This window comes from Bombina bombina, chromosome 3 (genome assembly GCF_027579735.1).
Source record: "Bombina bombina isolate aBomBom1 chromosome 3, aBomBom1.pri, whole genome shotgun sequence".
In the NCBI taxonomy this organism is placed as follows: Eukaryota; Metazoa; Chordata; class Amphibia; order Anura; family Bombinatoridae; genus Bombina; species Bombina bombina.
In genome coordinates this window covers 385163608-385180387 of record NC_069501.1, presented here as the reverse complement: position 1 = coordinate 385180387, position 16780 = coordinate 385163608, and the positions used below count along the sequence as shown (strand labels likewise).

The following is a 16780-nucleotide window of genomic DNA, read 5'->3' as shown; positions in this document are numbered from 1 at the left end:
AGAAACCTGTTAGTCGCTCCCCTTTTAGATTCACTATGTTGTTGGTAGTTTTACATTTATATTCACTTGGTGAAAGTATGTTCTTAAGGTTTGTTGCTTTTCTATATATTATATCTGGTGTTGGTTTAAGTTGTTTTCCAATAACTGGGTCACTTCTGGCCAAATGCCAGTGTTTCTTAATGATATTTTGTACTTGTTTATATTGTGCTGAATATGTTGTTATAAAGGGTATTTTTAACATGTTGAAGTCAGTCTCTTCGGTTTGATTTAGTTTTTTATCTTCTAGTAGTGTTTCTCTCTTTATTTCTCTAACTATGTTTTTTGTATTAATGATTTGTATTTCATTATATCCTTTTTCTACAAACCTGTCCTGTATAGTCAGTGCTTGTCTATCAAAGTCTGCTATGTCGCTACAGTTACGTCTAATACGTGAAAACTGTCCTTTCGGTATGTTTTTTTTCCACTTTATGTGGTGACTACTGTTACGTTCAATATAGTTGTTAGCATCGATTTTTTAAAAAAATGTAGTGGTGTTGATTTTATTGTCAGTGATAGATACCTCAATGTCTAGAAAGCTGATGTGTTCTTTACTGCATTCATGGCTAAATAAAAGTCCCAAGTTATTACTGTTAAGATCTTCCATGAATAGTAAAAATAGTTCCTGGTCCCCCTCCCAGATGATAAAGACGTCATCTATAAAACGTTTAAAGAGCACGAGATTCGCACCCCACGGAGTAGAGTTTATAAAATTCTCCTCAAATTTTCCCACAAATAAATTCGCGTAGCTGGGTGCGAATCTCGTGCCCATTGCAGTGACTCTTTTTTGGAGGTAATACTTTCCATCAAATTTAAAATAGTTATTCTGTAAAATAAAAGCCATACAATCTAAAATAAATTTTTGTTGAATGGGATTCATATCTTTATCTTGTTTTAGATACATTTCTGTAGCTTCTAGCCCATGTTTGTGTTCAATACAGGTGTAAAGTGAGCTTACATCGCACGTAGCCATTAAGTAATTGTCCTTCCATTTTATGTCTTTAATGATATTGAGAAAATGTTTGGTGTCTTTTAAATAAGAGTATATGTTCTTTACATGTTTCTGCAGAAAAAAGTCAACATACTGTGAGAGGTTGGAAGTTAACGAATCAATGCCCGATATGATGGGGCGTCCTGGTGGATTTGATATATCTTTGTGTACTTTTGGCAAAAAATAGAACACAGGTGTTCTGGGGTATTCTGTGTTAAGGAATTTGAATTCTTGGGTGTTAATTATTCCTTTAGTTTTTGCCTCTATCAGCATGTTGTCGAGATTATTTTTCATTCTATTTATAGGGTTATTGACAAGTTTCTTATATGTCACTGTATCTCCTAATAGTCTATATGCTTCTGTCAGATATTTACTTGTATCCATAATTACGACCCCTCCCCCTTTGTCTGCTTGTTTTATAATGATGTTTTTATTCTCTTTAAGTCCTTTGAGGGTTTGGTTTTTTTTTTTGGTCATATTCCACTTCATGTCTTTATTAGTGTCTATTTTATCTATATCTTCTTTCACTTTCCTTTCAAACATCTCTATTGCGCTCCCTTTTTCATGAGTTGGAAAGAAGTTGGATTTTTGTTTTAAATTAGTATGTATATATGTGGGGTCTTCATTAGCATAATTCATTATTGGATTTTTCATGAAATATTTTTTCAGGGTTAATTTCCTAGTTAGTTGGTTCACATTAATTAGAGTTTCAAACTTATTAAGTTTGTTTGCCGGAGCAAATGATAGTCCTTTGCTTAATATGGATGTTTCTTCTTGACTTAATGTTATTTTACTCAGGTTGAAAATACCTCTTGTTTTTGCTTTGATTTCTTGGTTGCCTTTTTTGCGCTTTCTAATCCCTCTTCCTCTACCTCCTCTAGTCTTCGTTTTCCCTTTGGAGGGTCGTGTGACTGAATTGGTCCCTCCTCTAAAAAAGATTTTGATGTGCCTACTTTTGTTTGTGTTGATGTTTCACCAGTGTTATTTTCTTCTGTTAGTGAACTAAATCTATTCTGTGTCTTAACTTCCCATTTGTTAGGTGTTTGTCTCTTTTCTGTGTGTGATTTATAATTACTATCTTTTTGTAACTGTTTGTGTCTTCGTGGATCTCTATTATGTTGTGGAGTGTGCTGATCCTCATTGCTATAGTAGGGATCTTTCCATTCGTTATGTGCTGATCTATTAGTTACGTGATAATGTGACTCCCTTCCTTGTGTATTCCAATGTCTACTCCCATAATATGTGTTGTAGTGTCTATTTTTCTCAAAGTGATTATCTTGTCTTCTCTCTCTTTCTTCATGGTTTCTCCCATAGTGGTAATTTTCATTATCGTGAAATTCTCTCCTATTCCTAGTGTCATTATATCTATCATCATAATCTCTATTCCTATCCCAATCGTTCCTAAATCTCCTTCTTCCTCTATTATGATATGTTTCATCTGTATACCAATTCCGTCTGTCATTATCGTTTGTGTAACCCTTTCTGTTTCCATGTCTCATTTCTCTCTGATAATTTTCATTTTTGTTTTTATATTGCTCGTCATGTTTCCTATCTTTAAATCTGTCAATTGTATTTATGTTGATTGTAGAATTATCATTGTATTTGTTGTGATCTTTCAAATTTAGATTCTTATTGGGATTTGTGGATATGGTGTTTTCCTCTAGTGTGGCTTTTTTACTAAATATGTGTGCGCTGTTAGAATTTACATCTGTAATATCATCTTCATCTGAATTCCCATTTTTATTATAGTCTTCTAGATCGCGTCTAAATTTTTTCCATTTAATTTCTAATACCCCTAACTTTAAATCTTCCAGGTTTTTTATAATCTCCTGTTGTCTCAGGTTAGATGTCTCTTTAAGTTTAATTCCCTCTAATTTATTTTTACTTTCTTGGATCTTTTCTCCTATTTCTACTATAGAAATATTCCTTGCTTTAATAATAATGTTAATCAGTCCTATGGAGGCTGTTTCGAGTGTATCATACCACTCTTTATTTAGTTCTTCATTAAGTTTGAATGTACAATCTTTTTTTAAACGTAGGCCTCTAGGGACCATTTTTTCATTATTGTATTTATTTAGAAATGCTATTTCTAATTTTTGTTTGATTTCTTTAATCAAAATGTTCTCTAGGTCATCTAGAATTTCTGTTTCGTCGATTTTATTCATTCTAGTCGGTGTGTGTGTAGGATTTAATACATTAAGCCTAGTGTCAATGTCTTCCAGAATGTTATGTAGGATTTAATACATTAAGCCTAGTGTCAATGTCTTCCAGAATGTTAAATTATTATTTTTTGGTTTTATCTTCTGAGTACACCTGCTTGCTTATATTATCTCAATTTGAGTTTTTATAGTTTTTTGTTTATGAAGAACACCGGTGTTTTTAATATTGTACTATCATATTTTATATTTTACCAAATGTTTTAAATTGTCAACTGATTATCACTTGTGAATAGATCATCATTATTTTGATCTCATATATAAGAATCGTTCATTTAATAAATAAGAATCTTTTATTCAATAAATATATATATATTTATACTATAGAATTTGAATCTAGAAGCTTTATTGTCCTGGAGAGACACCATTTACACTTGAAATTTCAATACAGCCTATGTAAGGTGAGAACATTATCAGACACACAAGGAATCTGAAATACATTTTACACCATTATTAGTCAGAACAGCATTCACTTGCGCCACCTATTTTTTTGACCTATTGTACACAAAACCGTTGGGATAGTTTTTTAAGGTGAGCATAGTTCTGCCCGACTGAATAGGCAATCACTATCATATACTGTTTTATCTAGGTGTTAGTGTAACTCAGGTTAGGTTTTATTTTACAGGTAAATTTGTATTTATTTTAACTAGGTAGTTATTAAATAGTTAATAACTATTTACTAACTAGTCTACCTAGTTAAAATAAATTCAAACTTACCTGTAAAATAAAAATAAAACCTAAGCTAGCTACAATGTAACTATTAGTTATATTGTAGCTAGCTTAGGGTTTATTTTACAGGTAAGTATTTAGTGTTAAATAGGAATTTAGGTAATAATAGTAATTTTTATTTAGATTTATTTTAATTATATTAAAGTTAGGGGTGTTAGAGTTAAGGTTAGAATTAGGTGTAGGGGTTAATATATTTATTTAGTGTTAGTGATGTGGGAGGCCAGAGGTTTAGGGGTTAATAACTTTAGTATAGTGGCGGCGGCGGCGACGTTGGGGGCGGAAGATTAGGGGTTAATAAGTGTAGGTAGATGGCAGCGACATTGGGGGTGGCAGATTAGGGGTTAATAAGTGTCGGTAGGTGGTGCAACATTGGGGGCGGCAGATTAGGGGTTAATAAGTGTAATATAGGTGTCGGCGATGTCAGGGGCAGCAGATTAGGGGTGTTTAGACTCGGGGTTTATGTTAGGGTGTTAGGTTTAAACAGAAATTTTCTTTCCCCATAGGAATCAATGGGGCTGCGTTACAGAGCTTTATGCTCCATTATTGCAGGTGTTAGGCTTTTTTTTAGCCTATTGATGTCTATGGGGAAATCGTGCATGACCACGTAAAAGCAGCTCACAGCAGCACTGGTATTTGGGTGCGGTATGGAGCTCATTGGAGCTCAACGCTGCCATATCGCCCGCAAATGCTGGGTTTTTGAAAACCTGTAATACCAGCGCTATTAAAGGTGAGCAGTGGAAATAACTTGCAAGTTAGCAGCGAGCCTGCCATAACGCAAAACTCGTAATCTGGCCATATATCTAGAATTATTGTGTTGCCTAGAAAATAGCAAATCAGTTGCTTCATTTTGAAATCCAATTAACAACATTATATCTGTAATCTTTGTGTTTACTTCATATAGATAATGGGAAGAGATCAGCTGAAGAACAAGATTTGGCAGAAGACCTTGTTACAAGAGGTTCAAACAAAGGTTTCAATTTTATGGTTGATATGATCCAGGCTTTACGTAAGTAATGAATTCCAGTATAATGTATATTTCATGACAATTTAAAAAATTGCACTTAATAACTAACATTATTCTAAACAATCAAAATGTTTTACTTACATTGCTCCCAGTCGTTGTAAACCACGATTAGCCAAATACTGAATTGCATTATTATGAAAACTAAGGGGCCGAAATATCTAGGGCCGAACGGCCCCTGATGCCCCTGTTTCCGCATGAGCCTTCAGACTCGCCAGAAACAGCAGTTATGAAGCAGCGGTCTTAAGACAGCTGCTCCTTAACTGGTCTGCCTGCTCTGAGACTGCAGACATCAATCCGCCCGATCCTATACAATCGGGCTGATTGGCACCCCCTGCTAGCGGCTGATTGGTGGCGAATCTGCAGGGGGCGGCATTGCACAAGCAGTTCACAAGAGCGGATCATGTCGGGCAGACCAGTTATAAATTGGCCCCTAAGTCATAGTTTTAAGACAAGACAACACTCTCTTTTAACATATAAATGATTTAGTGTCCTATACCATATGAAACTCACATTTTTTATTTGTGATTCAGAAAGAGCATATTATTAAAAAAATAAAAAAAAATTCCAATATACTATTATCAAATCAGCTTTGTTCCCATAGTATTCTTTGTTGAAGAGATACCTAGGTAGGTGTCTAAAGCACTAAATGGCAGGAAATAGCGCTGACATCTAGGGCCCAATCCGATATAAATCGTCGCCCGCAAAAGCTGGCGACACCACACATATGCGGCGTAACATAGATGTTACGCTCGTATATTTCTGCCTTCGGCCGTAGTTTTTTGGCCCATAGACAGGTATACCAAACCAGCGCAGTTTGGTATCCAATATACAGCGTAAGGACTTACGTGGCGAAAATGGAGAAATCTTACTCCATTTTCACCTTGCCACAAATTGCAGGCGTAGTAAGCCTTACGCTGTCTTTTGGAGCCCTGTAACTCCCTAAACTACCTGCAAAATAAAACCTAACACCTAACGCATGCGCAATGTCAACCGCGATCCCCCGCCGCAATCCTTAATAAAGTATTTAACCCCTAAACCGCCACTCCCGGACCCCGCCGCCACCTACAATAAATGTATAACCACCTAATGTGAGCCCCTACACCGCCGCCATCTACATTACTTACCCCCTAATGTGAGCCCCTACCCCGCCGCCATCTACATTACCTACCCCCTAATGTGAGCTCCTACCCCGCCGCCAGCTATATTAAAATTATTAACCCCTAATCTAATCCCACTATACCGCCGCCACCTATATTAAATTATTAACCCCTAATCTAATCCCCCTACACCGCCACCAGCTATATTAAATTATTAACCCCTAATTAAATCCCCCTACCCCGCCGCCACCTATATTAAATTATTAACCCCTAATTTAATCCCCCTACACCGCCGCCAGCTATATTAAATTATTAACCCCTAATTAAATCCCCCTACACCGCCACCACCTATATTAAATTATTAACCCCTAATTAAATCCCCCTACACCGCCACCACCTATATTAAATTATTAACCCCTAATTTAATCCCCCTATACCGCCGCAAGCAATATTAAATGAATTAACCCCTAAAATACTAAACTATCCCTACCACTAAACCGAAGTCTAACCCTACAAATAGCCCTGAAAAGGGCTTTTTGCGTGGCATTACCCCAAAGTAAACAGCTCTATTGCCAACCCTTAAAAGGGCTTTTTGCGGGCCATTGCCCTAAAGTAACCAGCTCTTTTACCAGCCCTTAAAAGGGCTTTTTTGCGGGGCATTGTCACAAAGTAAACAGCTCTTTTGCCTCTAATCTAAATCCCCCTACACTGCCGCCACCTATAATAAATGTTTTAACCCCTAATCTAATCCCCCTACACCACCGCCACCTATATTAAATACATTAACCCCTAATTTAATCCCCCTACACCGCCGCCACCTATATAAACTATATTAACCCTAATTATATTAGGGTTAATATAGTTAATATAGTTATTATATTATATATATTAACAATATTAACCCTAATTATATTATATTAACTATATTAACCCTATCTAACTCTAACACCCCTAACTAAATTCTTATTAAAATAAATCTAATTAATATTAATATTATTAATTAAAATATTCCTGTTTAAATCTAAATACTTACCTATAAAATAAACCCTAAGCTACAATATAATTAATAATTACATTATTTTAGGGTTTATATTTATTTTACAGGTAACTTGGTATTTATTTTAACTAGGTACAATAGCTATTAAATAGTTGGTAATTATTTTAACTAGGTAGCTATTAAATAGTTATTAACTATTTAATAGCTATTGTACCTAGTTAAAATAATTACCAATTTACCTGTAAAATAAATCCTAACCTAAGTTACAAATACACCTACACTATCAATAAATTACATAAACTACAAATATCTAAACTAAAATACAATTAAATACACTAAACTAAATTACAAAAAAAGCAAACACTAAATTACAAAAAATAAAAAAAATTACAAGAATTTTAAGCTAATTACACCTATTCTAAGTTCCCTAATAAAATAATAAAGCCCCCCAAAATAAAAAAATGCCCTACCCTATTCTAAATTAAAAATTAAACAGCTCTTTTACCAGCCCTTAAAAGGGCTTTTTGCGGGGCATGCCCCAAAGTAAACAGCTCTTTTGCCTGTAAACAAACCACAATACCACCCCCCAACATTAAAACCCACCACCCATATACCCCTACTCTAAACCCACCCAAACCCCCCCTTAATAAAACCTAACACTAAGCCCCAGAAGATCTCCCTACCTTGAGTCGTCTTCACCCAGCCGGGCTGAACACTTCATGCAATCTGGGCGATGTCTTCATCCAAGCGGCAAAGAAGAAGTCTTCCATCCGGCGATGTCTTCATCCAAGCGGCAAAGAAGAAGTCTTCCATCCGGCGATGTCTTCATCCAAGCGGCAAAGAAGAAGTCTTCCATCCGGCGATGTCTTCATCCAAGCGGCAAAGAAGAGGTCCTCCATCGGGGCGAAGTCTTCCTCCAAGCGGCATCTTCAATCTTCTTTCTTCCGACCTCCTACGCGGAACATCCAGCTGGCCCGACGACTGAACGACGAATGAAGTATCCTTTAAATGACGTCATCCAAGATGGCATCCCTCGAATTCCGATTGGCTGATAGGATTCTATCAGCCAATCGGAATTAAGGTAAGAAAATCTGATTGGCTGATTCAATCAGCCAATCAGATTGAGCTCACATTCTATTGCCTGATCGGAACAGCCAATAGAATGCGAGCTCAATCTGATTGGCTGATTGTGATAGCTATATGTGATAGCTCGAGTTGCGAGCTGAAACTATGGGCGGCGGGGGTTCCCTCGCTTGCGCCGCAAACTACGATCTATATCGGATCGCGCCCCTAGTGCTCTTGCAAATGGATAACATTCTTGCAAAACTGCAGCCATATAGTGCTTCAGACGCAAGCAGGCTCTGGAACTTATGTCCCTGCTTTTCAGCAAAAGATACCAAGAAAACAAAAAAATTGTGATTATAGAAGTAATTCAGAAAAATGTTAAGAAAAAGTTTCAGGGGTTTCCGGTCCCTTTAAAGGCAAACAAATTAACAGACAACACACCTGTTTACCTAAAATAACTGCCAGTGATGCAACATCAGCTGACAAGATTTAAGATTGCACAAGAGATCTCCTGTGCAATTCTCCCTTTTAACTCATGCAAAGAATTGAGCAAAAGCAGGGGTTGTGTCAATCACCTGGTCTGATCAGTCGGAGATGATCTTAATCTGCCACCTATTTGTTTGCAGATTAAGGCTATAAATTGTAAGATTGAAACTTAAAGGGACAGTATACTGTAAAATTGTTTTTCCATTAATGTATTTTCAATGACTTGTTATACCAGCTGCAGAGTATAAAATATTTGAGAAATCGCAAGTTTCAAGTTTATTTGTGTATATGAAGTAGCTGGTTTTGTGCTTTTAAACCACAGCTTATTACAGTGGGTTGAACTTAAAGGTAATATCAGATCTCATTATATTAACCCTTTGTGTACATAGACTTCCTTATCTTATATTTGTCTTGAAAACCTAAGTACAATACTTAGAGAGAACAATGGAAAAACATAATTCTATTACTTAACTATCCTGCACCCCACTGGGAGTGTAATTTATTTTGCTGGCAGTGTTTACATAGGCTTATCAATAGCTTAGACTCAAGTATAGAAACTTTTAATATAGGTGGGGATACCACAGGCTAAATCCGCTATTTCAAATGCTGAAATTGGATAAATGAGCTACTTGTAAACAATTGAATACATTCCAGCAGGTAAAATGGATCTTTGGGAATAATTTAAAGGGGAGACATTTTTTGGGTGAACTGTCCCTTTATTAAGCCTTCCAAATCTGTGATAGAAGCTTAAAGGGACATGAAACCCACTTTCTTATATATAGGTGGCGAGAGTCCACGATCTGTTACATATGGGATATACATTTCTACCAGGAGGAGGCAAAGCTTTCCAAACCCCAAAAGCATATAAATACCCCACTGTAACGGTGAGGGGAGGTCTGTGGAACTCAGTATGCAGGAATGGAAAACCAAAACAAAGAAAGTATTTTCTTGAACAAACTTTACTGAAGAAATAAACACAGCAACAGATAAATCAATTTGAGGTTAGAATCAAACCTGCTAAAAATAAAATAAAGTCTTTTACAATGAGTACTTTAAGCACAAGTCTCTCAGCAAGCACAGACTACCCAGCGGGTACTGTTGGTGAGGACTCTTGTAAATGTTCAGAAACAAGATAAGCATACACAGGTATCACAACAGAGATGCTTGGTCACAGCGGCAAGGTAGGTATACACAGGTATCACAGCAGAGATCTTTGGTCTTAGCAGCAAGGTAAGCATACACAGGTATCACAGCAGAAGTCTTTGGTCTCTGCAGTAAGGTAAGCATACACAGGTATCACAGCAGAGGTCTTTGGTCTCAGCAGTAAGGTAAGCATACACAGGTATCACAGCAGAGGTCTTTGGTCTCAGCAGTAAGGTAGGCATACACAGGTATCACAGCAGAGGTATTTGGTCTCAGCAGTAAGGTAAGCATACACAGGTATCACAGCAGAGGTCTTGGTCTCAGCAGTAAGGTAAGCATACACAGGTATCACAGCAGAGGATACTTAGCTTCAGAAGCAGGTACATTCAGGTATGCCAGAAGTCAGGAGCAGTTACCAGCAAACAAGGACCTTCTAAAGCAATAACTCAGTACAGAGTGATGCACTGAGCAGCCTTATATATGGACTCCCACACCTGGTGTGCTAGCAATCAGGGGCTGGCCGTTTAAATCTAGACAGCGTGCATCCGTGCTCGCCTAGAGAGTCGCAGCCATAGCTGCTAGTCAGACTGGTCTCGGCATCTCTGCACGTGGGATTCCGAGACAGACCGCTGAGGGCCCTGCATTCACCGCGGCAAGCGGCTAGGACCAAGGTAAGGACCCTGGCACCCTCCCACCTCACACATACCCCAGTTTTTACTTTGCCTCCTTGGAGGTGGTTGAAGCATGATAATGTGCTTGATTTTTTCAGTGAAAGGCACTTCAGGGCATATTGAAGCCCCGTTCCCCTCAGAGTACAGTGCTTGTCAGAGGGATGTATTTAAAGAATTGGCTTATGATACAATGGGAAATCCTTCATGGCTCTCTGTAAATTTGGTTGCAGGGACTTGTCTTCTGCCTCCCTTTACAGATCAACGTTATACTCCTATTCCATTACCTCTGCTGATATGTTTCAGTACTGGTTTGGCTGTCTACTACTTCATGATAGTGGACGAGTGTCTATAGGTAAGTATGTTTTATATATTTTTAAATATAGACACTCACAGATATGTTTATAAGCCCTTTTAAATTTTTCAAACTTTATCTATATATGTATGTGTATATATATATATGGCCCTGGGACAGATACTCACTATTCCCCTTGCTCTTTTGCTCACAGTATGACGCACGTCGGGTTAGCGCACGTCTAATCATAGTCTCATAGATACAGGTTAGTTGATCAGTCAGAATAGTGCACGCTGGTGCGTTCGTTTACGCTCACCAGGTTAGCGCATGTCCGCGCATTATCGTACACATGTTGGATTAGCTCACATCTCTCGGATGTGCGCATGTAGGATAATGGTGCATTGTCTCTCATTATTAAATGGTAACTATAGTTTGCGTGCACTGACAGTTATTGCTTACCAAGGCTGTATATACTTAGCTCTTTAATGTCCATGCAACACTATATAAAGGGGGCATAGTTTTTGCTTTCCTCAAAGAGCTTGCCAAAAAGGGTTATAATATCATGTTTATTGCATCACTTTTGTTTTTGCTATAATGGAGCAGAACCAATATGTCCCCAAATTTACTATAGAAACTGAGTCTCCTGAACAACTTTCTACCAATATTAAGCATGCTTATTGTAAAACAACTGAAGTACCTTCTTCAGCTCATTTATGTGGCTCTTGTTTAGATCTGTTATTGCATATTGATCAATCTAATGATGTTTCTATGTATACTAACACACCTACAGTCTGTTCTTTACAGGTAGATGCAGATGGAGTACCTCCAGCAATGAAAAATGTCATCACTATCACAAAGGCATTGGCTGTCATAGTGCCTTCAAATAAGCAAAAAATATCACTTCAAAGTTTCACCTTCTACGTGTATCATATGTCCTGATCCAAACAATACTGAAGTATTTTCGAACGATGAACGATGAGGCTTCCACTAAGAGTGAGGCTCCCTCATCTGACGTAGAACCTAATAACTCCTCCTTTTTATTTAAAATTGAACACATTCATTCTCTTTTAAAGGGTTGACAATTCTAAACCTTCTGATAATAGCCCTTGTAATCATTTAAATTCAGTATATACAACTGTTGTTCCCTATACCTGATGCTGTCTCTGATATGATTGCTTAGGAATGGTCTAAACTAGGGGTGTCCTTTAGTCCTTCTACAAGGTTTAAAAAATTGTATCCTTTACCTGCTGCTAATTTATAGTTATGGGAAACAGTTCCCAAAGTGGATGGGACCATTTCCACTCTAGCTAAACATACCACTATTCCTTTAGAAGACAGTACTTCTTTTAAAGACCCTTTAGACAGGAAACTGGAATCGTTCCTAAAAAGGGCATTTCTACATACTGGTTACGTACTCAGGCCAGCTATATTTATTGCTGACGTGGCTGCTGCTTCTATTTACTGGTTAGCAAGTCTTGCACAGCAGTTTTCCAATGACCCTTAAAGTTCTAATCTATTGAATTTGCTACAGAGCGCAAATAATTTTATTTGTGATGTAATATTTGATGTTAGGAAAATTAATATCCAAATCATGTCTATGGTTAGCTATTCTTACCAAGAGGGCCCTGTGGCTTAAATCCTTGAATGCTGATATTGTGTCTAAATATAGATTACTTTCTCTTTCCTTCCAAGGAAATAAATTATTAGGATCTCAGTTGGATTCTATTATTTCAACTATTATTGGAGGTAAAGGTGCTTTTCTTCCTAAAGACAAGAAGTCAAAATGAAAATTTAAAGCTCCTAATTGTTTTCATTCCTCTCATCATATTAGAGAACAGAAAACTGACTCCTCAGCTAAAAACAGCCCCTCTGGCTCGATCTGGAGACCCAATTCAAATTGGAACAAATCCAAACAGAATAGAAGATCTGCCTCCAAGACCACATGAAGGTATGACCCCCAATCTAGTACTTCTGGTAGGGGGCAGAAAATACCTCTTTCAGGAGGCTTGTTTTCAATCTGTTCCAGATCCGTGTGTTCAGAACATTATTTCTCCAGGATATTGAATTGGATTCCGAACAAGGTCTCCCACAGGAAGGTTTTTTCTGACCCATATGCCAAAACATCCAATAAAAGCTCAAGCTTTTCTTCAATCTGTCTTAGATCTGGAAAATATGGGAGTAATTATTCCAGTTCCTTTGCAGAAACAGGGGATGGGATTTTATTCAAATCTCTTCATTGTACCAAAGAAGGAATGCACTTTCAGACCAATCTTGGATCTGAAAACTCTAAACAAATTTGTAAGAATACCATCTTTCAAAATGGAAACTATCAGGACTATTCTGCCTTTTATTCAACAAGGTTACTTTATGTCCACAATAGATTTAAAGGATGCTTACCTTCAAATCTCAATTCACTTGGAGCATCACCAGTTTCTGAGATTTGTTTTTCTGGTAAAGCATTATCAGTTTGTTGCTCTTCCATTTGGTCTAGCTACAGCTCCAAGAATATTTACTAAGGTTCCGGGTGCCCTTTTGACTGTAATCGGAGCTCATTATTCCCTTACCTGGACGATATCTTGGTACTAGCTCACACTTTTCATTTAGCAGAATGTCACATGAAACAACTATTGTTGTCTCTTCAAAGATATGGATGGAGGATTAATTTACTAAAAAGTCTCTTGATTCGTCAGACAAAGGTCACCTTTTTAGGTTTCCAAATGGATTCAGTGTCCATGACTCTTTCCCTCACAGAACAGAGAAGAATAAAATTGATATCAGCTTGTCTGAACCTTCAGTCTCTCTCATTTCCTTCAGTGGCTCTGTGTATGGAAGTATGAGGCCTCATGATTGCAGCCTTGGATGCAATTCCATTTGCTCAATTTTATATGAGACCTCTTCTGCTTTGTATGCTGCGTCAATGGTGCAAGGATTATACTTAGCTATCCCAAGTGATAATCTTAGATCCCAGCATGCAGTTATCCCTGACTTGGTGGCTGAATCATCAGTTTACTATTCAGGGGGCTTCTTCTGCTCATCCTACCTGGTCTGTGATCACTACAAGTCTTTCACATTGGGGAGCTGTTTGGGGGTCTCTGACAGCACAGGGGGTTTGGAATCCTTCGGACGCGAGGTTACCAATCAATATTTTGGAACTCTGTACACTTTTCAGGGCCCTTCAGGCTTTGCCTCTATTGAAAAGGGAGCCTTATTTCCATTTTCAGACGGACAATGTTACAGCAGTAGTTTATGTCAATCATCAAGGGGGAACTCACAGTTCCCTGGCTATGATAGAAGTGTCCTGTATCCTCTCTTGGGCAGAAGCAAATTCTCAAGTGATTACTGTGATTCACATCCTAGGAGTGGACAACTGGAAGGCAGACTTTCTCAGTCGTCAGTCTCTATAACCAGGAGAGTGGTCTCTTCATCAGGCTGTGTTCTATCTGATTGTGAACCTATGTGGCCTACCAGAAATAGATCTGATGGCCTCTTGTTTGAACAACAAACTTCCCAGGTACCTTTCGAGATCCAGGGATCCTCAGGTAGAGGTAATAGGTGTTATAGCAGTTCATTGGTCCTTCCAGCCTGCTTACCTATTTCCTCCTCTTAACATATTTTCCAGAGTGCTTGTCCAAGATAAAATTGGAACAGTCATTTGTAATCCTGATTGCCCCAGTGTGGCCTATTCCTCTAAGGCCAGACCTTTAGCCTCTTGGTTAAAACTTTTGATTCATAAAGCTTATTTGGAAGAGGGTTATTCTCCACCACAGATAATTACAGCTCATTCTACTAGATCAGTTGCCACATCTTGGTCTTTCAAGAATGAAGCTTTAGGCGATCAAATTTGCAAAGCGGCCACTTGGTCTTCTTTTCATACCTTTACTAAATTGTACCATTTTGATGTTTTTGCTTCATGAGAAACAACCTTTGGTAGAAAGGTCCTTCAGGCAGTTGTCTCAGTTTGATCATTGTGTCTATATTTTGAGTTTTTGTTGCAAGAGACATATTTTCTTTAGGGTTGTGGATTTCATTTCTCAGTGAAAAAAGCTGTTTTTTTTCTATCCCTCCCTTTATTGTTATTTGTGGACTTCCACAGCTAGAGTATTAGATCCCATATGTAACAGATCGTGGACTATCCCCACCTATATGAGAGAAAACATAAGTCCATATGTCCCCAACCATTTGGAGTTGTTTAGTTTTAAGCACATCTTTTTTTCCCTGCTCCAAATGTTTTGCTTCTACTCCTTCTTACACCTCACTGATTGGCTATATGTTAAACTGGGGTATGTGTGAGGTGGGAGGGGTTTTATAGGCTTTAGGGTTTGGGAAGCTCTGCCTCCTCCTGGTAGGAATATCTATCCCATATGTAACACATTATGGACTCTCGCCACCATGAAATAAATTAATTTACCAGGTAAGATATTAACTATGTTTTTTTTCTCTCATGATTCAGATAGATCATGCAATCTTAAACAACTTTCCAATTTACTTATGTTTTCAAATTAGCTTTATTCTCTTTGTTACCTTGTTAAAGGAGTAGTAATGCACTTGGTAGCTAGCTGAAAGCAAAAGGCAAAATGCATATATGTGCAGCAATCAATCAGAAGCTTCTAAGACTACCTATGTATACTTTTCAACAAAAGATACAAAGAGAACAAAATAAATTAGACAAAAAAAGTAAATTGGAAAGTTGTTTAAAATTGCATGCTCTATCTGAATCACAAAAGGAAAAAAATATGTTTCATGTTCCTTTAATAAATCCTCCTCTTTGTCACATTTATAATTCCAATTAACAAAATTATTTCTGTATTGTCTTTTTTTATTTTTTTTATTTTATTCATGTAGATAAAGGGAAGAGGTCAGCTGAACAAGAGAAAGACATGAATTGAAAATAAACCAGACAGCCTCCATAATCTCCCAGAGGAACTATCTAAAAATGAAATCAGAAGCTTCAAGCAAAAGGAGGCAGCAAACCTTGTTAAATTAAAACCAAATCATGTACTTAGTTTTCTTAGGTAGCAAGCAGATAACATTTGTATAAAGGATGTGAAATATTCTCATTTACATAAGTCTGCAATTAATTAGCCAACTATTTAATTACTATATCACAGTCTATTATTGTAGTTGTAAGACAAATCTCCTTTCAACCATGCAAATAACTTGTCTAGAAATAAATAAATAATTTGCTTTAGTTTAAAAACTGAGAAGTCGATCACAATACTTTAGAAAAACGTTTCGCTACAGAAAACCACCATTAAAGGGACAATCTACACCAGAATGTTTATTGTTTAAAAAGATAGACAATCCCTTTATTAACCATTCCCCAGTTTTGCATACCAAACACACTTAATTTAATATACTTTTTACCTCTGTGATTAACTTTTATATAAGCATCTTCTGACAGCCCCCTTATTTCAGTTCTGACAGACTTGCATTTTAGCTAATCAGTGCTGACTCTTAGGTAACTCCACGGGTGTGAACACAATGTTATCTATATCACACATGAACAAACATCCTCTAGTTGCACGTGGGGGGGGCGCGCGCGCATATTAGCCACTGACACCAATGGAAAAAAAAAAAAAGTTATAATTTTTTTTTTAAAAACATTAAAAAAATATATATATATATATAAAAGGATCTGGGGGGGGGGTTGGGGGTATTGAGGGGGGGGCTGCTACACTACAGAAAAGTTTATAAATACTGTTTTTGGGGGCAAATTGGGTACTGGCAGACAGCTGCCAGTACCCAAGATGGCGGCAATTAAGTAGCAGGGAGGGTTATAGAGCTGTTTGGTGGGGGATCAGGGAGGTTGGGGGCTAAGGCAGGGCTCCATTACAGCTGAATACATTTTTTTTAAAAATAAAATAAAAAAAACTCCTTTTATTTAGTACTGGCAGACTTTCTGCCAGTACTTAAGATGGCGGGGACAATTGTGGGGTGGGGGAGGGAAGAGAGCTGTTTGGGAGGGATCAGGGGGTGGGATGTGTCAGGTGGGAGGCTGATCTCTACACTAAAGCTAAAATTAACCCTGCCAGC

General features: G+C 37.5%; 1 protein-coding gene across 1 annotated transcript in view; it reads left to right on the top strand.

Annotated features, from left to right (window-relative positions):
* Positions 1-16246, top strand: part of LOC128652350 (maximins-S type B/C) — a 67881-nt gene extending 51635 nt beyond the window's left edge. Inside the window, exons 7-8 of the mRNA XM_053705290.1 lie at positions 4874-4978; positions 15590-16246. Of these exons, the coding sequence (XP_053561265.1) occupies positions 4874-4978; positions 15590-15633 (149 nt within the window). The 3' untranslated portion in view covers positions 15634-16246. The remainder of the gene's footprint in view (positions 1-4873; positions 4979-15589) is intronic.
* Positions 16247-16780: the final 534 nt, after the last annotated feature.